Genomic DNA, 26849 nt, shown 5'->3' on the forward strand with positions numbered 1-26849 from the left:
TCAAATTGTATTAGTCACATGCACCGAATACAACAGGTTTAGACCTTACAGTGAAATGCTTACTTACGAACCCCTAACTAACAAAGCAGTTTAAAAAAATACGGATAAGAATAAGAAATAAAAGTAACAAGTAATTAAAGAGCAGCAGTTAAATAACAATAGCAAGACTATATACAGGCGGGTACCGGTACAGAGTCAATGTGTGGGGGCACCGGTTAGTTGAGATAAAGTGACTATGCATAGATGATAATAACAGAGAGTAGCAGCGGTGTAAAAGAGGGGGGGGGCAATGCAACTAGTCTGGGTAGCCATTTGATTAGATGTTCAGCAGTCTTATGGCTTGTGGGTAGAAGCTATTTAGAACCCTCTTGGACCTAGACTTGGCGCTCGGGTACCGCTTGCCGTGCAGTTTTAGAGACAACAGTCTATGACTAGGGTGGCTGGAGTCTTTGACAATTTTTAGGGCCTTCCTCTGACACCGCCTGGTATAGAGGTCCTGGATGTCAGGAAGCTTAGCCCCAGTGATGTACTGGACCATTCGCACTACCCTCTGTAGTGTCTTGCGGTCGGAGGCTGAGCAGTTGCCATACCAGGCAGTGATGCAACCAGGCAGGATGCTCTCGATGGTGCAGCTGTAGAACCTTTTGAGGATCTGAGGAGCCATACCAAATCTTTTCAGTCTCCTGAGGTGGAATAGGTTTTGTCGTGCCCTCTTCATGACTGTCTTGGTGTGCTTGAACCATGTTAGTTTGTTGGTGATGTGGACACCAAGGAACTTGAAGCTCTCAACCTGCTCCACTGCAGCCCCGTCGATGAGAATGGGGGCATGCTCAGTCGTCTTTTTCCTTTAGTCCACAATCATCTCCTTTGTCTTGATCACGTTGAGGGAGAGGTTGTTGTCCTGGCACCACACGACCAGGTCTCTGACCTCCACCACCTGGCCAGACTCTGTCTCGTCGTTGTCGGTGATCAGGCCTACCACTGTTGTGTCATCGGCAAACTTAATGATGGTGTTGGAGTTGTGCCTGGCCGTGCAGTCATGAGTGAACAGGGAGTACAGGAGGGGACTGAGCACGCACCCCTGAGGGGCCCCTGTGTTGAGGATCAGCTTGGCGGATGTGTTGTTACCTACCCTTACCACCTGGGGGCGGCCCGTCAGGAAGTCCAGGATCCAGTTGCAGAGGGAGGTGTTTAGTCCCAGGGTCCTTAGTTTATTGATGAGCTTTGAGGGCACTATGGTGTTGAACGCCAAGCTGTAGTCAATGAATATCATTCTCACATAGGTGTTCCTTTTGTCCAGGTGGGAAAGGGCAGTGTGGAGTGCAATAGAGATTGCATCATCTGTGGATCTGTTGGGGCAGTATGCAAATTGGAGTGGATCTAGGGTTTCTGGGATAATGGTGTTGATGTGAGCCTTAGTGTTCTTGGGCACAGGCACTATGGTGGTCTGCTTAAAACATGTTGGTATTACAGACTCGGACAGGGAGAGGTTGAAAATGTCAGTGAAGACACTTGCCACTTGGTCAGCGCATGCCCGCAGTACACTCTCAGCTGTGCTTCCCTTTGTAGTCTGTAATAGTTTGCAAGCCCTGCCACATCTGACGAGCATCAGAGCCGGTGTAGTACGATTCGATCTTAGTCCTGTATTGACACTTTGCCTGTTTGATGGTTCGTCGGAGTGCATAGCGGGATTTCTTATAAGCTTCTGGGTTAGAGTCCCGCTCCTTGAAAGCGGTAGCTCTAGCCTTTAGCTCAGTGCGGATATTGCCTATAATCCATAGCTTCTGGTTGGGTTATGTACGTACGGTCACTATGGGGACGACGTCATCGATGCACTTATTGATGAGGCCAATGACTGATGTGGTGTACTCCTCAATGCCATCGGAGGAATCCCGGAACATATTCCAGTCTGTGCTAGCAAAACAGTCCTGTAGCTTAACATCTGCTTCATCTGACCCCTTTTTTTATTGATCTAGTGCTTCCTGCCTTAATTTTTGCTTGTTAGCAGGAATCAGGAGGATAGAATTATGGTCAGATTTGCCAAATGGAGGGCGAGGGAGTGCTTTGTATGCGTCTCTGCGTGTGGAGTAAAGGTGATCCAGAGTTTTTTTTCCTCTGGTTGCACATTTAACATGCTGATAGAAATGAGGTAAAACAAATTTAAGTTTCCCTGCATTAAAGTCCCCGGCTACTAGGAGTGTCGCCTCTGGGTGAGCGTTTTGTTGTTTGCGTATGGCGGAATACAGATCATTCAATGCTGTCTTAGTGCCAGCCTCTGACTGTGGTGGTATGTAAACAGCTACGAAGAAAACAGATGAAACTCTCTTAGCAGGTAGTGTGGTCTACAGCTTATCATGAGATACTCTACCTCAGGCGAGCAATAGCTTGAGACTTTCTTAGATATCGTGCACCAGCTGTTATTTACAAAAAGACATAGTCCGCCAGCCCTTGTCTTACCAGACGCCGCTGTTCTATCCTGCCGGTACAGCGTATAAACCAGCCAGCTGTATGTTGGTAGTGTTGTCGTTCAGCCACGACTCTGTGAAGCATAAGATATTACAGTTTTGAATGTCCCGTTGGTAGTATAATCTTCCGCGTAGGTCATCTATTTTATTCTCCAAAGATTGTACGTTTGCTTGCAGAATGGAGGGAAGTGGAGGTTTATTCGATCGCCTACGAATTCTCAGAAGGCAGCCCGCCCTCTGGCTCCTTTTTCTCCACCTCCTCTTCACGCAAATGACAGGGATCTGGGCCTGTTCCCGAGAAAGCAGTATATCATTCGCGTTGGACTCGTCAGACTTGTTAACCTCTATGGGCTAGGTGGGACGCTAGCGTCCCCCCCGTGGTGCACTCCATCAACAGCAGGTACATTTCAAGAGCGGCAAATTTGAAACCAAATAAATGTCAAAATTCAAATTTTTCAAACATACAACTATCTTACACCCTTTGAAAGATAAACATCTCCTTAATCTAACCACGTTGTCCGATTTCAAAAAGGTTTTACGGCGAAAGCATAAAGTTAGATTATGTTAGGAGAGTACATTGACAATAGCTGTGTGTAATGTTTTGTCAATTCAAAGACAGGGTCACCAAAACCATAAAACCAGCTAAAATGATGCACTAACCTTTTACAATCTCCATCAGATGACACTCCTAGGACATTATGTTAGACAATGCATGCATTTTTAGTTCTATCAAGTTCATATTTATATCCAAAAACAGCGTTTTACTATGGCATTGATGTTGAGGAAATTGTTTCCCTCCAATAACCGGCAGTCAAGTCAGCACCACAAATTAAATAATTAAAATTAGAAAACATTGGTAAAATACTATATTTTCATTTAAAGAATTATAGATTTACATCTCTTGAACGCAATCAACTTGCCAGATTTAAAAATAACCTTACTGGGAAATCACACTTTGCAATAATCTGAGCACTGCGCCCAGAAAAATACGCGTTGCGATACAGACTAGCCGCCATGTTGGGGAGATCTAAAATCGAAAATACTATGTAAATAATCCATTACCTTTGATTCTCTTCATCAGATGTCACTTCCAGGTATCACAGGTCCATAACGAATGTAGTTTTGTTCAAAAAAGCTCATCATTTATGTCCAAAAATCTCCGTCTTGTTAGCACATGATCTAAGCCCACCGGACTTCACTTCATGAACGAGGGGAAAAAATATATTTACGTTCGTTCAAACATGTCAAACGTTGTATAGCATAAATCATTAGGGCCTTTTTTAACCAGAACATGAATAATATTCAAGGTGGACGAATGCATTCTCTTTTATAACGTATTGGAACGAGGGTACCCAACATGAACTCGCGCGCCAGAGTCTAATCGGCCATCACCGTTCCATGGCTCTTGTTCGGTCAGATCTCACAGTAAAAGACTCAAAACACTTTGTAAAGGCTGGTGACATCTAGTGGAAGCAATAGGAAGTGCCAAAACATTAATCAACCCCTGTGTGTTTCAATGGCATAGGCTTAAAGGTAATTCAACACATCAGGTATCCACTTCCTGTCAGAAAATGTCTCAGGGTTTTGCCTGCCAAATGAGTTCTGTTATACTCACAGACACCATTCAAACAGTTTTAGAAACTTTAGGGTGTTTTCTATCCATATATAATAAGTATATGCATATTCTAGTTACTGGGTAGGATTAGTAACCAGATTAAATCGGGTACGTTTTTTTATCCAGCCGTGAAAATACTGCCCCCTAGCCCCAACAGGTTAAAGGAAAAAAAGGATTCTCCCAGTCCGTGGTGAGTAATCGCAGTCCTGATGTCCAGAACTTATTTTCGGTCATAAGAGACAAAATAAGAAAAAAAGAAGTTACAAACAACGCAAATAAACAAACAAAAAACACAATCAGTCGGGGACACGTAAAACATCAGCCTTCTTCTCCAGCGCCATTGCTCTACCACTGCTTCACACTGTCTCCTCTGAACAGTTCATGTTGAGATGTGTCTGTTACTTAAACTCTGTGAAGCATTTATTTGGGCTGCAATTTCTGAGGCTCTAATGAACTTATCCTCTGCAGCAGAGGTAACTCTGCGTCTTCATTTCCTGTGGCGGTCCTCATGAGAGCGAGTTTCTTTAAAGCACTTAATGTTTTTTTTCGACTGCACTTGAAACTTTTAAAGTTCTTGAAATGTTCCATATTGACTGACCTTCATGTCTTAAAGTAATGATGGGCTGTTGTTTCTCTTTGCTTTTTTGAGCTGTTCTTGCCATAATATGGACTTGGTCTTTTACCAAATAGGGCTATCTTTTGTATACCACCCCTACCTTGTCACAACACAACTGATTGGCTCAAATGCATTAAGAAGGAAAAAAATTCCACAAATGAATTATTAACAAGGCACACCTGTTCATTGAAATGCATTCCAGGTGACTACCTCATGAAACTGGTTGAGAGAATGCCAAGAATGTGCAAAGCTGTCATCAAGGCAAAGGGTGGCTACTTTGAAGAATCTCAAATATAAAATATATTTTGATTTGTTTAACACTTTTTTGGTAACTACATGATTCCATATGTGTTGTTTCATAGTTTTGACGTCTTCACTATTATTCTACAATGTAGAAAATAGTAAAAAAATAAAGAAAAACCCTTGAATGAGTAGGTGTGTCCAAACTTTTGACTGGTTCTGTAATTGTGGTTGGGATAACCATAATCAGTGTATGGAAGGTCTCTATGAAGTCTGGTCTGATACATTAAACAGCATGTAGATGCGGGCTGGGTATCTGAAAACTTGATGTGGAAAAGATCAACATTCATCTTTAGTTCTTTTAATGACAAACTCTTTTGGCAAGCTTCTGATTTAGCCTTTTACATTTTAATAGACACAATAGAAATGATCGTTAGTTAGTCAACAAGACCGCTGTTTTTTTTTTATTCACGTTGATGGACTATATGGCTGTAGCTCCCTGATTGGAATAATAAATGAATTTGAAGGGATTTATGTCAATTTGAGAGAAAACCTTTTAAAGAGCATTTACAACTCGGGATTTAATTATCACTTCACTCTTCGGGGCCTTTCAGCTTTATTTGCACCTCCTAATTGATCTGCTGTGTTGATCGTTGTTGCGTTCGCGTTTAATCCTTCCATTTGGCTGTAAACGTACACCTGTAAGCACGTTGCCTTCGTCTAGAGCTTGACATGGTGACTCAGGTGGGGTTCCAGCTTAGATAGATACAACGGCTCTCAAATAGAGAGGAGATTTAGAGAGTATTTTAGGGGAAATCGTTGGAAGTTTAGTTTTCCAAGCAAATGCGAACAGGCCAGTTTATAAAGGATATATTAATGAGTAGACCCTTATATGAGTGTATTTATACTCATGGTTTGTGATGTTGTAGTTATCATATTGGCACTACGTACATATAGAGAATATTTCAGGGAAAACCTTTGGAAGTTTAGTTTTCAAACAAAGTATTTTTCTTTGTTGCTGGATTAGTCACGTTGGTACTTCAGTGTTTATTATTCAGTGTGTATCATATAGAAATTACTCCTCTGGTACTAAAAGTATTATTTTAGAAACACCTTTTGTATCCTCTGCTATTTCCACATAACAATACTTTCTGTATTGTCAACAAAGGCATATCACCACTTAATTAAACTATATTAGAGGTGCTCCATGTTTGGTTGGAAAAATGTGTTTTCGTCAATTAACGTAGTCACTCGGTCTAGGAGAAACATATTGGAACATATTTGCATCTATTTATCTTAATTTATCTTTAGAGATGTATTGTGAAATCAGCGAAGTGGCTGGGCACACTTAGTGATGGAGAGCGAAATTGGCTTTCAAGGAAATGCAGCTATTATATTGTATTACAATATAAGAGGTGCCTCTTGAAAGGTCTCAGCGGGTCCTGTAAGGAGAGCACAGCTCTGTATGATACGTACAGATTCCCACCACTAGCCGTCTCAGTGGCATTGCATGACGTTGAAATGGCATCTATTGGCAACCATTTAAGAATGATATACCTTGATTAAAAAAAAGAAACATGAATCCAGTTCTCCACTCTTGAGAGAAATACAGCACGTATTCACCCTTTCCACCCCCACTGTAAAACTGGACACCTGTCATGGTACCTCAATTATTAGTTGATATCTTGAATTCACCATACAGGAAAATGTGAAAATTATTGAATTTTTACTTTCTTCTGAATGTCACTCTGCCTGAAATGATGCATGGTATACCTGTATGTTTTTAATTCATCTCCCTCCCTGGGAGTGTTGGCTAGAGGGATACTGGGTGTAGAGGATAGGAGGCACAAGTGACAGTGGAGGACAAGGTGCCTAACGGCATTTTTCCTGTCAACCTCTAATTATTAAAGCTGCCATTGCAATACAAGTCTCTCTCTGTATGTTTCACATCCCGCTCACACGTACACACACATAGACACACACACACATATACACACACACACACACACACACACACACACACACACACACACACACACACACACACACACACACACACACACACACACACACACACACCTCTCTCTCTCTCTCTCTCTCTCACACACACACACACAGACACACTTTCTCTCCCAAACACAAAGGCGAGCTGTATTGAAAAATCACCCTCTACCTCTCAATATGGAGCCAGCCAGCAGAGCCTTCCAATTAGTACAGGGCCTGGTGCATTATATATCATTACTAATGTACAGAGAGAGGCCCTCATTCATCAGAGCGGGGCGAGACAAGGACCTCCCCGCGTCTAGATATGGAGGACAGACACACTGAGCCTGAGCCATGGGCTATACACTTTATCTTGATTTATCTGTGCGTTAAATGCTTGACGCTTTGAATTGGTACTAATATTTATATAAATGTAAATTGAGGAATATTAGCAGCCGGAGTAGGGGAGCCTCGCTAAGGCATATAAGTCATTTAAGACAGGGAGCTTGTAGCTTGTAGAAGTGTCTTGGCTTTGTAGCAGCTTCCTCCTCTGAGTCGTCCCAGGTGTGTAGAAATGGTATGGCGAGGGGGGTTGTCAGGGAGAGGAGAGGAGCAACAGGGGGCTAAAGAACTACCAGTGGGTTATTGATGATGGTCAACAGTCAACACCACAGCACAGAAAGTAATACTTTTAAAGTCTCATCACTTACACACAGAGATGGTTCATTCTGAGGGCTTTCATCAGGAAAATTAATCCAGACCAGCAGACCCTGCCAAACCGTAAATTATGCACACAAATAATTTTTTCTTTTTAAGAAGTAATCTTTAATGGTGTCATTTTTTATATTACGTCCAGGCTTGTAAAGCTTATTGTCTTGTATAGTTTCACATTTCACTGCAAGTGCTCTGGCACTTGATGTTTGACGGCTGCTTACTCTACATGTAAAAAATGTACTAGGCTACATTAACTTTTCAAGGTTTGGGCACTGCTCTTTTTTTACTATCAACATAAACATGCATGGATCTCAATATGGTCACTTGACCACACGATTAGGTGGTAATCACTCTATGGTTTACGTGTTAGCACGGTACTTCATGTATTACAACCCTATAACACATACCTACAGTACAGTATATCATTATTCTCCCATGCAGTATCAAAACCATTCATTGGGCTGGGGCTGCCCTCGCAATAGAACCATGAGTGCGTCCCAAATGCCACCCTTTCCCCTATACAGTGCACTCATTTTGACCAAAGTCTCAAAAGTGGCACGCTATAAAGGGAATAGGGTGCCATTTGGGACGAATACACTATCATGTGAAATCAGCCTCTCTATCTAGGAACACAAATTATCCCCTGTGCCACTCCACACTATAATAATCAGAGTAATGCTCCAACAGACCAGATATTACCATTAGTTTGATGAAGAAAGTATTGCATTGGCGTTCGACGTGTCTGACTCATAAATTGCCCAGTCTATAATTCACATTCACATCATAACCGCCAACTAACAGAAGCCCACTGGTGGTGGAACACAGCACCACCCCCCAACCCCTCACAAATGACTCTGATGTTGCTTTAGTTAGACGTCCGTAGGGTGAGAAAAGAGCCCTGTGTCTTTAAGGCCAGTCAGTTGGCTCGTGCCTTCCCTCCTTCCCTAATGAAAATTCTCAGTTCGAAGAGGCTCTGATCTTGTGTTTTAGTAAAATAGAACTCTGCAGCTGACTGGCAGCTCTGATCTAAAGCATTTAAGTGTACGTTTTGATCTCTCTGCCTTTGATTAAAACTAATGAGCTCATTTAATTCAAAATGGGAATCTGTGATAAGAGAAATAAGGTTGATGTGATTGGATTAGAGAGGCGAATTAAACTCCTAGAGCTACTGCTGAAGTTTGTGGCTGCTGCTGCTTATACAGTGTATTAAAAAGCTGTTGGCGTATTCTGCTGTGTTAGATGATGAGCAAAATTTCATAGTAATTCATATTTAATCAGAAGAAATGAAATGACTAAATATAACATGGCTCTGGCTTCTCCCCAGAGTGATAAAGGACTGGTTAGATTTTAAATGACATTTAATTCATGTCCTCAGAAAAGAAGAGAAAAAACCGTCGCCTTGTGAAAGAGAATGGCACCGCCACCCCTCACCCCCCCCCGGCCTCCTCACCCCTCCCTTCATCCCTCCATCCCCACCCTCCTCCTTTACACTGATCACATTGTTTCCGGTTCCAGAGACCCAAAGTCACTGCAGCCTTGTTATATGCAGAGTAGCAGAAAACCGGATTTTCCAGGTGTGCTGTTTTAGTAATCCCATTTCAATGTAATCTCCTAGTCTTGTCCATGGCTGTGTGTCTGCCTGTCTGCCTGTAGAGTAAAGTGGAGGCTGTCTAATGTCCTGTCCAGCTTTGGGGACAGAGACAGTCAGGGGAGACACACACATGCACACGCACACACACACACACACACACACACACACACACACACACACACACACACACACACACACACACACACACACACACACACACACACACACACACACACACACACAGTCTTGTTTAACTAACCTGGGGACACAACATTGATTCCCATTCAAAATCCTATTTTCCCTAACACCTAATCCTAACCCAAACCCTAAACTTAACCCTAACACTAACCTTAACCCTAACCTTAACCCCAAAACCTAACCTTAACCCTAAACCTAACCCTAACCCTAAACTTAACCCTAACACTAACCTTAACCCTAACCTTAACCCCAAAACCTAACCTTAACCCTAAACCTAACCCTAACCCTAAACTTAACCCTAACACTAACCTTAACCCTAACCTTAACCTTAACCCTGAACCTAACCTTACCTCCTAACCCTGAACCTTACCTTTTATTATATTTTATAGAATTTTTTGTGTATTTTTTACCCCTTTTTCTCCCCAATTTCGCGGTATCCAATTGGTAGTTATAGTCTTGTCTCATCGCTGCAACTCTCGTACGGACTCTGGAGAGGCGAAGCTCGAGAGCTGTGCGTCCTCCAAAACACAACCCGCACTGCTTCTTGACACACTGCTCGCTTAACCCGTAAGCCAGCCGCACCAGTGTGTTGGAGGAAACACTGTACACCTGGCGACGAGTGCATGCACCCGGCCCGCCACAGGAGTCGCTAGTGCGCGATGGGACAATTATATCCCGGCCGGCCAAAACCTCCCCTAACCCGGACAACTCTGGGCCAATTGTGCGCCGCCTCATGGGTCTCCCGGTCGCGGCCGCCTAAGACAAAGCCATGTATCAAACCCGGATCTGTAGTGACGCCGCTAGCAGTGCCTTAGATCGCTGCGCCATTCAGGAAGCCCCTAAACCTTACCGTTAACCCCTTATTTTAATCCTAACCATAATTCGAATCCTAACTCTAATTCTAACCTTAACCATAAACACCCTAGAAATAGCCTTTTTCCTTGTGGGTACTAACAAAATCTCCCCAATTATTCTTAGTTTCCTAATCTTGTTGGGACTTCTGGTCCCCACAAATATAGTTTAACACGTCCACTCACACACACACACACACACACACACACACACACACACACACACACACACACACACACACACACACACACACACACACACACACACACACACACACACACACACACACAGACAGCGAGACAAGGAGGGGCGGGCCTGTCTGCACCTATATTATCTCCCCAGATGGATTGAATGTTATGAATATGCATTTGATTATTAAGCCTTGATCAGGAGTGCAGGAACACAGTGACAAATGGACCGTTTCACCTTTGACTAATAGGTATCCTTGTTGTGTTCTGTTGCCGAGACTCAGACTGACCTCAGTTGTGGTCGTTTTTAAATGCGTTGAGATGAAGATGACAAACGGATGTTTAGAATTGACTTGAGATCTTGAACTTTGTTGAATCAAGGATGAATCTCTTTGTTTAGAGTTAGATGAGCTCTAATTCATTGACAATGTCACGCTTGTTTGTTTGTGCGTATAAAAAAAAATGTGAATCAACTCTAATAAGTATTCCATTACATGAAATTGCAATATTGTACTTCATGGAGAATACATACTACACTTGAGCTCAATGAAGAGAAACATGCACTTGACTTTTTAACAATTAGAGTGTTAGACGAAGCAGAGGTTGTACGCTATTACAGAACATGATTAAAACATTGTCCAACTTATATTGGCAACTTGTATTGTGTTGTTTTTATAGAGTTTTTTTTTCAATTAGAAGATTACCTGGGAGATGATAGAAACTCAATGAGAAGTTACTACGCCTGCCCATCTTACTTAATATCGCGCCACCTCTCTTAGGCTTACTACAAAACACTACAACAAAACACACAGATGTATTGGCCAGGTAATGTAAAGTAACTGTGTGTGTGTGTGTGTGTGTTTGCCTCCACAGTTGAGTCCACCAGCCCCAGCCTGCTTTCCCCAGACAACACTCTAGAGCGCTCCTTCTTCATCCGTATGAAGTCCACACTGACCAAGAGAGGTGTCCACATCAAGTCTTCAGGCTATAAGGTAAGACCCAGAGGCACCGTGGCCAAGCCACAGAGATCCTATAATCCACATTCCCTCAGCAGAATGCTGCTACATACAGTGCATTCGGAAAGTATTCAGACCCCTTGACTTTTTCCACATTTTGTTACGTTACAACCTTATTCTAAAATGGATTAAAATCGTTTTTTCCCCTCGTCAAGCTGCACACAATACCTCATAATGAAAAAGCATAAACAGGTTTTTAGACATTTTTGCAAATTTAATAAAAATATCAAATTTACATAAGTATTCAGACCCTTTACTCAGTACTTTGTTGAAGCACCTTTGGCAGTGATTACCGCCTTTAGTCTTCTTGGGTATGATGCTACAAGCTTGGCACACCTGTATTTGTGGAGTTTCTCTGAATCTTCTCTGCAGATCCTCTCAAGCTTTGTGAGGTTGGATGTGGAGCGTTGCAGCACAGCTATTTTCAGGTATCTCCGGAGATGTTTGATCGGGTTCAAGTCCGGGCTCTAGCTGGGCCACGCAAGGACATACAGAGACTTGTATCGAAGACACTCCTGTGTTGTCTTGGCTGTGTGCTTAGGGTCATTGTCCTGTTGGAAGGTGAACCTTGGCCCCAGTCTGAGGTCCTGAGCGCTCTGGAGCAGATTTTCATCAAGGATTTTAACATTTTACACTGAGTATACCAAACATTAGGAACACCCCCCCCCCCCATGCTGCCACCACCATGCTTCACCGTAGGGATGATGCCAGGTTTCCTCCAGACGTGACGCTTGGCATTTAGGCCAAAGAGTTCAATCTTGGTTTCATCAGACCAGAGAATCTAGTTTGTCATGGTCTGAGTGTCCTTTGGGTGCCTTTTGGCAAATATCCAAGTGAGCTGTCATCTGTCTTTTACTGAGGAGTGGCTTCTGTCTGGCCACTCTACCATAAAGGCCTGATTGGTGGAGTGCTGCAGAGATGGTTGTCCTTCTGGAAGGTTCTCCCATCTCCACAAATGAACTCTGGAGCTCTGTCAGAGTGACCATCGGGTTCTTGGTAACCTCCCTGACCAAGGCCCTTCTCCCCCAATTGTTCAATTTGGCCGGGAGGACAGCTCTAGGAAGAGTCTTGGGGGTTCCAAACGTCTTCCATTTAAGAATGATAGAGGACACTGTGTTCTTGGGGACCTTCCATGCTGCAGAAATGTGTTGGTACCCTTCTCCAGATCTGTGCCTCAACACAATCCTGTCTCGGAGCTCTACGTACAATTCATTCGATTTCATGGCTTGGTTTTTACTCAGACATGCACTGTCAACTGTGGGACCTTAAATAGACAGGTGTGTGCCTTTCCAAATCAGGTCCAATCAATTGAATTTACTACAAGTGGACTCCAATCAAGTTGTAGAAACATCAAGTATGATCAATGGAAACATGATGCACCTGAGCTCAATTTCGAGTCTCCTAGCAAAGGGTCTGAATACTTATGTAAATAAGGTACTTCTGTTTTTCATTTTTTAATATATTTGTTAACATGTAAAAAAAAAAAAATGTTTTCACTTCGTCGTTATGGGGTAATGTGTGTAGATAGATTTTTTTATTGAATCAATTTTAGAATAAGGCTGTAAAGTGTACAAATGTGCAAAAAGTCAAGGGATCTGAATACTTTCCGAAAGCACTGTATACACTGAGTATACAAAACATTAGGAACAACAACCCCCACCCCCATACAAGGTGTCAAAAGTGTTCCACTGGGATGCTGGCCCAGGTTCTTAATGTTTTGTATACTCAGTGTATGGTGTTCTATATGTAATTCTACGGCCCATCATCATACTCATAGCATGTCAGAAAAATTGTCGCTGTCGGTGTTAACATTATTTTATAGAGAAAAAGTCAAGCAGGCTCAACATTAAGTTGATAAGACGTGTGGCTTCTGGGGTTTGGAACAGAGATATAGGATTAAGGCTGATGCTATGGGCTGTAAGGACACACAGGGACGAGCCCAGCCTCATCCTGATGCCCCTATGTCTCTCCAAGGATCTCCATATCATCTCTGTCTCTTTGTCTGTGTCTGGCCTCATTCTGGCATTATCCCACCCTAGTGCACTTTGTGTTCTCAAGGGTAAACCCAACAGCAGTGGAGCGGGATTGGATATATCTCTCCAATGCCTTTATTGTATATTGTATTTGCAGTAGGAAGTTTGCCGGACTAAGAATGAGAAGGTAGAAAGAACTTGACCGTCTGACTTGACACCAAAAATTGGGTTTCGTTAGTCTTGGACGATAATGGCTGGCTATGGTAGTGAACTAACGCTCTTCCTGAGAGAGAGAGAGAGAGAGAGAGAGAGAGAGAGAGAGAGAAAAGGAGAAAAGGACAGGAAGTGGTGGAGGTGGGAAAGTGTTGGGTGCCCTTTTTCTGTTCCTACAGCCCATTCATAATGAGTCCCTGTGTACACAAATAAAGAGAGAGAGAGAGAGAGAGAGAGAGAGAGAGAGAGAGAGAGAGAGAGAGAGAGAGAGAGGGAATCCAAAAGTCTCTTTCCATAGTTCTACATCTCCCATGTTGTTTGCCATGTCCACCCAGACATATGCAAATAACCATGAAGTATGGACGCCATGGTGCCCAGGCATAAATATTCACATACACACACATGCATACATTACAGGCCAGACAAGGACACCTCTTATTGCGTTTACTTTAAATTAAGTCAACACTTGTGTTGTTACAGGCGGGTGGTTGGTAGGTATGAATTTTGCATACAGCATCCACCAGGCATTAGGTGATCTGCTCCTCCACCTGAGAGCCCGGTCGGCGAAGCGAGGTGATGCACGGCAGCGTCGGCGGCACGCATCATGGCCGCTTATATCCCCACTTCACTCTGGAGGTCAAATCAAAGTGAATTCTGCTCTAGCTTTAAACCCATCTTTTTTAAACAGATCTCAGCCCATCTCATTTAATGCGCTCATGTAAAGGTTCTCCATCATTATTTGTGCTGTATCACATTTCAAAAGCACTCCAGAGAATCCCTGGGAACAGATGAATCTTATTTCTTATGTATACCTCTTCTATATTCACTGGCGGGGGAGAGAGTGCATTGTGTGCTGAACCATGAATTATAAAAATTGATCCCTTTGTTATGTTGGCTTGTATTAAATTGAGATATGCTATTCATCTGCCTCTCACTGCCGCTGTTGTGAACCCTTGCCGTGTCAGTTTGCATTTAGCTGCTTGAGCATATTTAATGTTTCGCCAGAGCTTATGATGTTCTTGCCAAGAGCACTCCTGCAGCAATCTGGCTAGCCGCCGTTTGCTTTGTGGCAATTACTTGAAAAGTTGTCTTTTTCAAACTAACTTTTAATGCCCCAAGCTTTGGGCTTCTGAAAATATAATTTCCATTTTGTATGTTTTTAATACATTTGAATGTTTATTTATTTAACAGAGCTCCTTTGTATTCAATTGAGTGAAGCAGAGCGGTGTGTATTTTATTTTTGCATGGGATGGTGTCCTCTGGAGCAAAGCATCATGGGCTTGTTCCACCCAGCCAGTACAGTCATTAGATGTCTTCCTCTGCCCTGGTTTCATTGTGCTGCTGTGATGTCCTATTGAAACCTGCCAAGCAACAGCGTTGTCAAATGTGTGTCAGCACCTGCCTGGCCGTCACTCTGAGGTCTGATCAAGATAGACAGCATACTGTCTGGCTGATGTGTGAGCCTGATCGGCAGACTGTTCCAGACCTGGGTTCAAGTACTATTTCAAATCATTTCAAATACTAAAGCTGGGCTTGATTGAGCTTGCCTGGCACACTGGAACTAATTGAGAAGTTGGAAAAGAGCAAAACCCTGCCTACCCAGGTTTCAGGCAGGCTAAAGCAAACGCTTAAACTATTTGAAAGATGTCACATTTTTCACCTAGTCAGCTGAGGGATTCGAACCACTAGGCTACCTGCCGCCCTAGATCTGTTCAACACTTTGCTGCCCAACGGACTGTAAGGAACTCTCATATGCAGAGGGATTCTGAATGGATCAACCAGACATTGATTGACAGGATACGTACAGTTGAAGTCGGACGTTTACATACACTTAGGTTGGAGTCATTAAAATTTGTTTTTCAACCACTCCACAAATGTTTTGTTAACAAACTATAGTTTTGGCAAGTCGGTTAGGACATCTACTTTGTGCATGCCACAAGTAATTTTTCCAACAATTGTTTACAGACAAATTATTTCACTTATAATTCACTGTATCAGAATTCCAGTGGGTCATAAGTTTACATACACTAAGTTGACTGTGCCTTTAAACAGCTTGGAAAATTCATCCTTGGGAGCAATTTCCAAACGCCTGAAGGTACCACATTCATCTGTGCAAACAATAGTACGCAAGTATAAACACCATGGGACCACACAACTGTCATACCGCTCAGGAAGGAGACACGTTCTGTCTCCTAGAGATGAACTTACTTTGGTGCGAAAAGTGAAAATCAGTCCCAGAACAGCAAAGGACCTTGTGAAGATGCTGGAGGAAAGAGGTACAAAAGTATCTATATCCACAGTAAAACGAGTCCTATATCGACATAACCTGAAAGGCCGCTCAGCAAGGAAGAAGCCACTGCTCCAAAACCGCCATAAAAAAGCCAGACTACGGCTTGGGGACACTGCACATGGGAACAAAGATCGTACTTTTTGGAGAAATGTCCTCTGGTCTGATGAAAAAAAAATAGAACTGTTTGGCCATAATGACCATTGTTATGTTTGGAGGAAAAAGGGGAGGCTTGCAAACCAAAGAACACCATCCCAACCGTGAAGCACGAGGGTGGCAGCATCATGTTGTGGGGGTGCTTTGCTGCAGGAGGGCTGGTGCACTTCACAAAATAGATGGCATCATAAAGATGGAAAATTATGTGGATATATTGATACAACATCTCAAGACATCAGTCAGGAAGTTAAAGCTTGGTTGCAAATGGGTCTTCCAAATGGACATTGACCCCAAGCATACTTCTAAAGTTGTGGAAAAATGGCTTAAGGACAACAAAGTCAAGGTATTGGAGTGGCCATCACAAAGCTCTGACCTCAATCCTATAGAAAATGTGTGGGCAGAACTGAAAAAGCGTGTGTGAGCAAGGAGGCCTACAAACCTGACTCAGTTACACAAGCTCTGTCAGGAGGAATGGGCCAAAATTCACCCAACTTATTGTGGGAAGCTTGTGGAAGGCTACCCGAATCGTTTGACCCAAGTTAAACAATTTAAAGGCAATGCTACTGTAACGGCCGTCGAAAGGAGTAGACCAAGGCGCAGCATGGAGAGTGCTCATCATTTAATTTCAATAGAACACTTTAAACAAAACAAGAAAACGAACGACAGCCAAACAGTTCTGTCAGGAACATCAACTCTAAACAGAAATTAACCACCCACAAAACCCAAAGGAAAACAGGCTGCCTACGTATGGCTCCCAATCAGAGACAACGATATACAGCTGTCCCTGATTGAGAACCATACCCGGCCAAAACAAAGAAATACAAAACATAGAAAAAAGGACATAGAATGCCCACCCTAGTCACACCCTGGCCTAACCAAAATAGAGAATAAAACCCTCTCTATGGCCAGGGCGTGACAGCTACCAAATACTAATTGAGTGTATGTAAACTTCTGACCCACTGGGAATGTGATGAAAGAAATGAAAGCGGAAATAAATCATTCTCCTTACTATTATTCTGACATTTCACATTCTTAAAATAAAGTGGCGATCCTAACTGACCTAAGACAGGGAATTTTTACTAGGATTATATGTCAGGAATTGTGAAAATCTGAGTTGAAATGTATTTGGCTAAGGTGTATGTAAACTTCCAAGAACAACTTATTCCAGATTTTGTTGTGTTACAGCCAGAATTCAAAATGTATTAAATCTTTTTTTTTCTCACCAATCTACACACAACACCCCATAATGACAAAGTGAAAACATGTTTTTAGAAATTTTAGAAAATGTATTTAAAATTAAATACAGAAATTTAATTTACGTACGTATTCCCAGCCCTGAGTCAATACCTTGTAAAAGCACCTTTGGCAGCGATTACAGCTTTGGTTATTTTGGGGTAAGTCTCTAAGAGCTTTGCACACTTGGATTGTACAATATTTCCCATTATGCTTTTTTAAATTGCCAAGTTGATTTTTGATCATTGCTAGACAGCCATTTTTCAAGTCTTGCCATAGATCTTCAAGCCAATTTAAGTCAAAACTCAGGGACATTCAATGTCGTTTTGGTAAGCAACTCCAGTGTATATTTGGTATTGTTCTTTAGGTTATTGTCCTGCTGAAAGGTGAATAAATCTCCCAATATCTGGTGGAAAGCAGACTGAACCAGGTTTTCCTCTGGGATTTTGCCTGTGGTTATAGTTGTATTCCGTATATTCCAAAAATATGAAGAGTGGTACTCAGTGATGTGTTGTTTTGGATTTGCCCCAAACATAACGCTTTGTATTCAGGACTAAAAGTTCATTTCTTTGCCACATTTTTTGAAGTTTTTGTCGCAAACAGGATGCATATTGTGGAATATTTGTATTCTGTACAGGCCTCCTTTTCTCTCTGTCCTGTATTGTGGAGTAATCACAATGTTCTTGATCCATCCTCAGTTTTTGATATCACTACTATTAAACTCTGTAACTTTTTTTAAATCACCATTGGTCTCATGGTGAAATCCCTGAGTGGTTTCCTTCCTCTCTGGCAACTGTTAGGAAAGAGTCTGTATCTTTGTAGTGGCTGGGTGTATTGATACACCATCCAAAGCCTAATTAATAACTAATTAACACCATTTCAAAGGGATTTTCAGCATCTGCTTTTGTAATTTTTACACATCTACCAACCTTCTTTGTGAGGCATTGAAAAACCTCCCTGGTCTTTGTGGTTGAATCTGTGCTTGAAATTCATGTGTGGGGTACAGAGATGTGTAAGTCATTCAAAAAATCATGTTAACCACTATTATTGAACATGGAATGAGTCCATGCAACTTCTTATTCGATTTGTTTACTCCTGAACTTAGTTAGGCTTGAGTTAAGTATTCAATGGGGTTGAATACTTAACTCAAGACATTTCAGTTTGACATTTATTATTAATATAATTTTTTTCTACAAACAAAATTTCACTTTGCCAATATGGGGTATTGTGTGTAGATCCGTGACACAAAATCTGAATTTAATCCATTTTATATTCAGGCTGTAACACAACAAAGATGTGGAAAAGTAAAGTGGTGTGAATACTTTCTGAAAGCACTGTATATATCGATCACATATTTAACTCATATAGAATATACAGTATCTAACACATCAAATATATCTAATGCATACACTATATATACAAAAGTATGTGGACAAAAGTATGCTGAATCGTGTGTCCTCGGTTGCAACACTCACTACCGAGTTCCAAACTGCCTCTGGAAGCAACTTCAGCACAAGAACTGTTGGGAGCTTCATGAAATGGGTTTCCATGGCCGAGCAGCACACACACAAGCCTAAGATCTCCATGCGCAATGCCAAGCGTTGACAGGAGTGCTATAAAGGTAGCCACCATTGGACTCTGGAACAGTGGCAATGCTTTCTCTGGAGTAATGAATCACATTTCCCCATTTGGCAGTCCGACAGAAAAATCAGGGTTTGGCGGATGCCAGGCGAACGCTACCTGCCCCAATGCCAACTGTAAAGTTTGGTGGAGGAGGAATAATGGTCTGGGGTTGTTTTTATGTTTTATATATATATATATATATATATATTTGTTTACCCCTTTTTCTCCCCAATTTTGTGGTATCCAATTGGTAGTTACAGTTTTGTCTCATCGCTGCAACTCCCATACAGACTCAAGAGAGGCGAAGGTCGAGGCCGTGCGTCCTCCGAAACACAACCCAACCAAGCCACACTGCTTCTTGACACAATGCCAACTTAACCCAGAAGCCAGCCGCACCAATGTGTCAGAGGAAACACCGTACACCTGGAGACCGTGTCTGCGTGCACTGCACCCAGCCCGCCACAGGAGTTAGACAAGGATATCCCTGCTAGCCAAACCCTCCCCTAACCCAGATAATGCTGGAACAATTGTGCGCCGCACCATGGGTCTCCCGGTCACGGCCAGCTGCGACAGAGCCTGGACTCGAACCCAGAATCTCTAGTGACACAGCTAGCACTGCGATGCAGTGCCTTAGACCACTGCACCACTTGGGAGGCCTGGGGTTGTTTTTCATGGTGCTGGCTTGGCCCCTTAGTTCCAGTGAAGGGAAATCTTAACGCTACAGCAAACAATGACATTCTAGACGATTCTGTGCTTCCAACTTTGTGGCAACATTTTGGGGAAGGCCCTTTCCTGTTTCAGCATGACAATTGTATTTTATTTGTATTTTTTTATCTTTATTTAACTAGGCAAGTCAGTTAAGAACAAATTCTTATTTACAATGACGGCTGACCCCGGCCAAACCCTCCCCTAACCCGGATGATGCTGGGCCAATTGTGCGCTGCCCTATGGAACTCCTGTGATTGGGAGTTCCATAGTACCTTAGACTGCTGCACCACTCTGTGCCCCCAAATGCCCCTGAGCACAAAGCGAGGTCCATACAGAAATGGTTTGTCGAGATTGTTGTGGAAGAACTTGACTGCCCTGCAGAAAGCCCTGACCTCAACCCCATCGAACAACTTTGGGATGAATTGGAACTCTGACTGCGAGCCAGGCCTAATCGCCCAACATCAGTGCCTTGGTCATGTAGTGTACAGTGCATTTGGAAAGTATTCAGATCCCTTGACTTTTTCCACGTTTTGTTACGTTACAGCCTTATTCTAAAATGTATTAAATAATTTGTTTTTCTCATCAATCTACACACAATACCCCATAATGACAAAGCGAAAACAGTTTTTTTTTTTTTACATTTTTGCAAATGTATTAAAAATAAAAAACAGAAATACCTTATTAATATACATATTCAGACCCTTTGCTATTAAACTCAAAATTGAGTTCAGGTGCATCCTGTTTCCATTGATCATCCTTGAGATGTTTCTACAGCTTGATTGGAGTCCACCTGTGGTAAATTCAATTGATTGGCCATGCTTTGGAAATGTACACACCTGTCTATATAAGGTCCCACAGTTTACAGTGCATGTCAGAGAAAAAACCAAGCCATGAGGTCGAAGGGATTGTCCATAGCGCTCCGAGACAGGATTGTGTCGAGGCACAGATCTAGGAAAGGGTACCAACACATTTCTGGAGCATTGAAGGTACCCAAGAACACAGTGGCCTCCATCATTCTTAAATGGAAGAAGTTTGGAACCACCCAGACTCTTCCTAGAGTTGGCCGCCTGGCCAAACTGAGCAATCGGGGGAGAAATGCCTGGGTCAAGGGGGTAACAAAGAATCCAATGGTCACTCTGACAGCTCCAGAGTTCCTCTGTGGAGATGGGAGAACCTTCCAAAAAGACAACCATCTCTGCAGCACTCCACCAATCAGGCCTTTACTGTAGAGTGGCCAGACGGAAGCAACTCCTCAGTAAAAGGAGCATGACAACCCGCTTGGAGATTTGCCAAAAGGCACCTAAAGACTCTCAGATCATGGGAAACCAGATTTTCTGGTCTGATGAAACCAAGATTGAACTTTTTGGCCTGAATGCCAAGCGTAACATCTGGAGGAAACCTCGCACCATCCCTATGGTGAAGCATGGTGGTGGCAGCCTCATGAAGCTTGTAGCATCATACCCAAGAAGACTCGAGGCTGTAAATGCTTTTTCCAGTTTTTTTTATTTGATCAATTTGCAATAATTTCTAAAAACCTGTTTTTGCTTTGTCACTATGGGGTATTGTGTGTAGATTGATGAGAAAAACAAATAATTTAATCAATTTTAAAATAAGGCTGTAACAGAATGTGGAGAAAGTCAAGGGGTCTGAATACTTTCCGAATGTACTGTATTTTCTGCACAGTAGCTGATTAACATGTTACAGAAATGACTGTAACTGCAAATCATGGGGGGCATATTGAACAGAATATAATATACATGGGTAGCCGATTGAGAGTACCTTTAACTGTTCTGCACAGTCATTCCCCTGGTGATCTTGAACAAGGTCTCACTGCACTCTTCAACTTAAAAAAAAAAACAGAACTCTATTTGAGAGCAGCGTGACTTCAAGCCCTAGACAGGCTGTAATCTTCAGCCCCAAAATGCCTCTCCCAGCATTCTGTTTTATGTGTTTTAGCAGGTCTTGGCTCGTACCCACTTTCTACTCTTTTGATTCTCACACTGTTTAAAAATGTTCAACTATGCCATTGGATGTCCTATACAGAGTTTAGTTGCATTCAAAATGGGTTTGAAACGACAATTCACCGTTCTTCTTTGTCTGGAGAAACTCCAGGGAAAAGGAGTCAGTATCATTTAACTGTGGAAACTGATGGTGGTTTCTAGCATGTCACAATCACTGATCGTTTCCCTTTGAAAAGGAGATATCATACACCATCAAAACCATTTTCCTCCTGGGCCAGCACTCTGACGGGGCCATTGTAACATGTCAATGTTCTGTTAGCTTCCCAAGCTCCAAAAACAACACCATGTCTAAAATAGGGCTGTTCTTTTTGTGTGTGTTTGTGTGTCTCTCTGTCTCTCTATCCAATTGGCATTCAATGTCTCGTTCCCATTGTTGAGGGTTGCCTGTCCCTGGTGAAGCAGGAGAGGCACCGAGGTCCCCTATGGTCTGAGGCTTTGAATGAGTTTAGGGAGCAGGAACTGTCTGTGTGAATGATGATAATCGCGTCTCACCAATCTCAGAGGTGTGCCACTGAGAGGCCAGTGTCAGTAGTTTAAAGACTACAAAACAATTCCCCCTGGGTGTACTGGCAGTGATTAAAATGGATGGATCTGAAAGTGTAGTGTGCATATCTATTCAATTCCTCCTCTAGGGCAAAATGGAGCTACAAAGACTTTAAAGCTTAGCTGAAACTTTAAAGCTAGCAATAATTAGGACCTTCAACTCTCTCTCTCTTCTCTTGTGTAGAATATCATTTCAGGAGAAAACATTTGTGTCCTACCTCCATTCTCTGTCTATATTTTTGTTTAGAATTCTCCATCACTGCTTTTGGACTGAAACACTCAGTCTCTTTCTCTCTCTCTCTCTCTCTCTCTCTCTCCCTCCCCCTTCTCTCCCTCCTCATATAGGTGATCCATGTTACAGGCAGGCTGAGAATCCGGATGGCATTGACCCACAGTCGGTCTGTACCCATTCAGATCATGGGCATGGTGGTGGTAGCCCACGCCCTCCCCCCTCCCACCATCAACGAGGTGCGCATAGACTGCCAAATGTTTGTCACCAGGGTCAACATGGACCTCAACATTGTCTACTGCGAGAATAGGTAAGACTTGACTTTACCTTACCCACATGGCTGTCAAATACATAACTGAAATACATGGGTATTCACCAAGAGAAGAATGCATTTCAATGAGGGATTAATAGTTTGGATAATGAAATACACATTATAGTAAAATACACATGATGATAAAATACGTATCACAGAACGACTCACCTCTATTGTTAACACTTTGATCACCCATGTCAATGTTGTCAATGTTGTTACAACTACATCAAATGGGTTCTTACTACCAGTATATCCACAATGGATTATGGGTAAAACTTGACATTATGTTTCTCTTATACCTGTGTAGGTAGTTACACTCTAATCCCTACAGTGTTGTTGCGTATTATTGGTATGATTTGTTTGTAATTGCGTAGTAATAGGCCGATGTATTGTACACCTCATCTTGTGCATTGTATTTCTTTGCTGCCCGTCCTCATCTCTATGGGATTGAGATCACTGAGATGTATTTTACTGCTGTCGACCAGACAGTCAGTTATTTATGGGGAAATCACATCTGGACAGTCAGTTTTACAGTGAGATAGCCTCAGCCTTTCGGGAAAATAAAATGGGAAACTGATCAGGACTTCTTTCATCTGTTTCATAGGGTTTGTGGGAGACTAGAAATATCAGAAAATAACCGCACAATATTTAAGACAGATAGTAGACAGATTGCTTTTGGGTGAACAAAAAAAAGAATGGATAGATGATATTCAATACTAAGTGATAGGCATTTTATCATGTGGAATGGGAAGACATCCTAGGTTCCATAATAGCCTTTTGTCCCTGAATGTTCTGAGTTATACGTGGGCTTATCTGCCTCAGAGTCATTAGTTTGACATATCAGGGTGACAAGAAAAATTGCCTATCTGGTTACACTGTAATGACACCCCATTCGAATCTTTCTCTCCGTTTCCGTTGGTGCGTCTTCTCTTGCCTTACATGCTGAATCCTGTTCAAATCCCTGTTCTAGAATTAGTGACTACATGGACCTGACGCCATTGGACATCGTAGGGAAGAGGTGTTACCAGTTCATTCATGCGGAGGACGTGGAGGGCATCCGGCACAGCCATTTAGACTGTGAGTATTATACTTTAAACGTTACCACAACATTTCAGTATTGAACACAACTTATTATGAACACTTTATTGCATAGTAAAGTTCCTGATTTAGGATGCTTTTTGTTATGGGCAGTGGTCCACTCAGGGCAGATCAGGACTACCGTCACAATAATCTCCAGCGTCATCTCTCCACCCAACACCAAAAGCATTGGTCCACGTCTGCTTCACTGTAGAGCTGTTGTTGTTCAGAACAAAGTTGTTCTGATCTTGTCAGTGTACAGAATCTGTGTAATAGGCCTGAAGAGAGACAACATCTAGATGATCTGCCTCTGTGACCATCTGGGGTTTTAACTCAGGTCTCCTACCTGCCACAAGACTGGGTTAGTCCGCTGAGCAAAAGCCGGAATCAGTGTAATAGGCCTGTAGAGAGACAACAGCTAGATGATCCATTGTGATCTGCCTCAGTGACTTACTTTGGACAGGGGAAGTCTCTGGGGGTGGCAACATCAGGATTCTAGAACTATGTGCCATTGAAATAAATCCTCCCCATACTGTAGGTCAGTAGGTAGTCCACTGATCCCCAAACCCCAGGGAGGGAGAAGGGAAACCAAGACCCCAGTGAAAGTGATATCAAGTTCACTCCCAACATTCCATTCAAATGAAATGGCTACATGTCTTCTTTGTTTGTTTATGTTCAACTTTGAACTAAGTTTACTTTAAGAGTAGCGGTCATCTTTGTAAGATGTCTTTGCATCTTTACCCCAACTGAGCAGTTTTTATAGCCCATGGCACGAGGTACGCTCTGCTTACTTGACCTTTTTTTCCCAAAACGTGCCGTGATTTGCTATGTTTGTTTCGCCAATGAAACCTATACTGTGGCTGGTAAAAACTGAGGAGGCGTTGCGTGAGCAGTGCACCATTTCATTGGGCTTTGCGACGTGGATTCAGTACTAGGCAGGCTGCCATTTTTGGAGTCCCGTGAGCTCAGCTGCGTCCTGGGTTTTCCCTTCGTGCTGTATGCTGGATTGTAGGGTGTAAAGGGTGTAAATTCCCTTGCTTTATTAGGTGTTTGCCGGGCAGGTAGGACGAGTGTCCTTGGGGTTGCCTCCTCGGCCAGGGAATTTGTAGCCGTCTGATTAGATATTGGGAGTTCAACTGAATTAGAGCACAATTACTGCTGCATGGAACTGTCCCTTCGCCTTAAAAAGGCACCAGATTGGGTCCATTAGCGGCTGATTTGAAACCCAGCAGAGGGAGAGTTCGAGAGGGAGTGTTGCCCATGGATTGCATTGATAAGACAGGCTTAGGCAGGCAGATTGAGGCAGCAGGCTAGGCAGTAGCAGCAAACAGTGGCTCCACCATTGCATATCTCCAGCTACCCCTGGCTGTCTCCTATCTATTACATCTGATAAACTCCACCCAGGCTTTAATCAACTTACAGTCAGTGCATTGGCTTGGAATTGGTTGAGTGTGCAATGCTGCTAAATATTTATTTCATTTATTTGCACTGAACAAACACAACATATAAAGTGTTGGTCCCATGTTTCATGAGCTGAAATAAGGGGGGATTTCTGTCTGTAATAAAGCCCTTTAGTGGGGAAAAACTCATTCTGATTTGCTGGGCCTGGCTCCCCAGTGGGTGGGCCTGGATGCCAAGTGGGTGGGCCTGGATGCCAAGTGGGTGGGCCTATGCTTGCCAAGGCCCACCCATGACTGCACCCCTGATAGGTCATGTGAAATCCAGAGATTAGGGCCCAATAAATGTATTTGAATTGTCTGATTTCCTTATATGAACTGTAACTCATTAAAATCTTTGAAACTGTTGCATGTTGCGTTTATATTTTCGTTCAGTATATTTATTGAAATGTTTATTTTTGAGTTAGTGACGGATACAATTAAAATATTGACACGTTGAATTAACAAGTCAGATGAATTGCAGCATCGCTCTTAAGCGTGCACTAATTTCCCATGTTTGCCCCCTTAGTATGGCTGTTAGTGGATTCGATATTGATTTCATCAAGGTATATTATACAATATCTACTGTTAGAGAAGAAAGCCATGGGAATTATTTGAGCAATTGGGATTCGGAAAACGAAGGTCTCTCAATTTCCCCTGACAAAATAACGACTTTGCTAAATTCCTATTTTCTGTTGATGCTTTCATCATGACATATTTCCATCATTATCATCATCAGTGACATATTCCCATCATTATCATCGTCAGTGACATTATCACCCCATATCTAATGATAACTTGGCCTGTATGAGGATAACTAACTGAACAAAAATGTAGTTGCAGATGTTCATGAGCAGCTATTAGCACCTAAGTCGTGCATCCTAGTGCATTGGGCATAGCTCATAAGGCATCATAAATGTGCTGATAATGCATTATGAAGAGGGTGGTCATAGGTATTCCATTCTTTGGAAGTTGGTCTGAATAGCAACAATCAGCTGATGACAAATGCACACTGTGAGCAGATCAGACAGGGTGACAAGGTCACTGGGTCTGGAGGAAATGTAAGATATTATTCCACTTGGCCAACTCTCTAGACACGAGGTCATAAGTGAGCCAGACTTGAGAAGGTGTTTAAATGAATTGGCTTTTGTCCAAGCTTTATAATATGGCCATTTATTCGCTTGACTTTTTATTCATAGCGTATCCTAGGACTATGAAACAATCAGATCGACTCCATTCCATATATAGTAAGTCTATACTGTGTGTATGTACATTGCTATAGTTCATACTTCACTTCTCTGAGCATGTGGCATGACTGAAAAGGTTATATTTTTATTCATTCTAAAAAGATAGATGTGAAGGCAAGACCTGCATTAGTCAGATTATCTGATACATGAACTGACGCATATACAGCAGGAACAAATGGCTTTGAGTGTCTCTGTTATATCAGACTTGGGGAAAAGAGATGATTTTCATGAGGTAGAGAGAGCGAGATTGGAGAGGATACTGTAGCTGAAAGAACTTAAATCTCAGAGGACTTAAGCCATCCGCCTCCAGGC

The 26849-nt window shown here is 42.5% G+C and overlaps 1 protein-coding gene across 6 annotated transcripts in view; it reads left to right on the top strand.

The window, feature by feature from the left end:
* npas3 (neuronal PAS domain protein 3) overlaps window positions 1-26849 on the top strand; it is a 341058-nt gene that overhangs the window by 304712 nt on the left and 9497 nt on the right. For all 6 annotated transcript variants that reach the window (XM_045717645.1, XM_014194380.2, XM_045717646.1 and 3 more), the window contains 3 exons: window positions 11336-11454; window positions 22581-22774; window positions 23748-23854. In XM_045717645.1, coding sequence (XP_045573601.1) covers window positions 11336-11454; window positions 22581-22774; window positions 23748-23854 — 420 coding nt within the window. The remainder of the gene's footprint in view (window positions 1-11335; window positions 11455-22580; window positions 22775-23747; window positions 23855-26849) is intronic.

This window comes from Salmo salar, chromosome ssa01, assembly GCF_905237065.1.
Source record: "Salmo salar chromosome ssa01, Ssal_v3.1, whole genome shotgun sequence".
In the NCBI taxonomy this organism is placed as follows: Eukaryota; Metazoa; Chordata; class Actinopteri; order Salmoniformes; family Salmonidae; genus Salmo; species Salmo salar.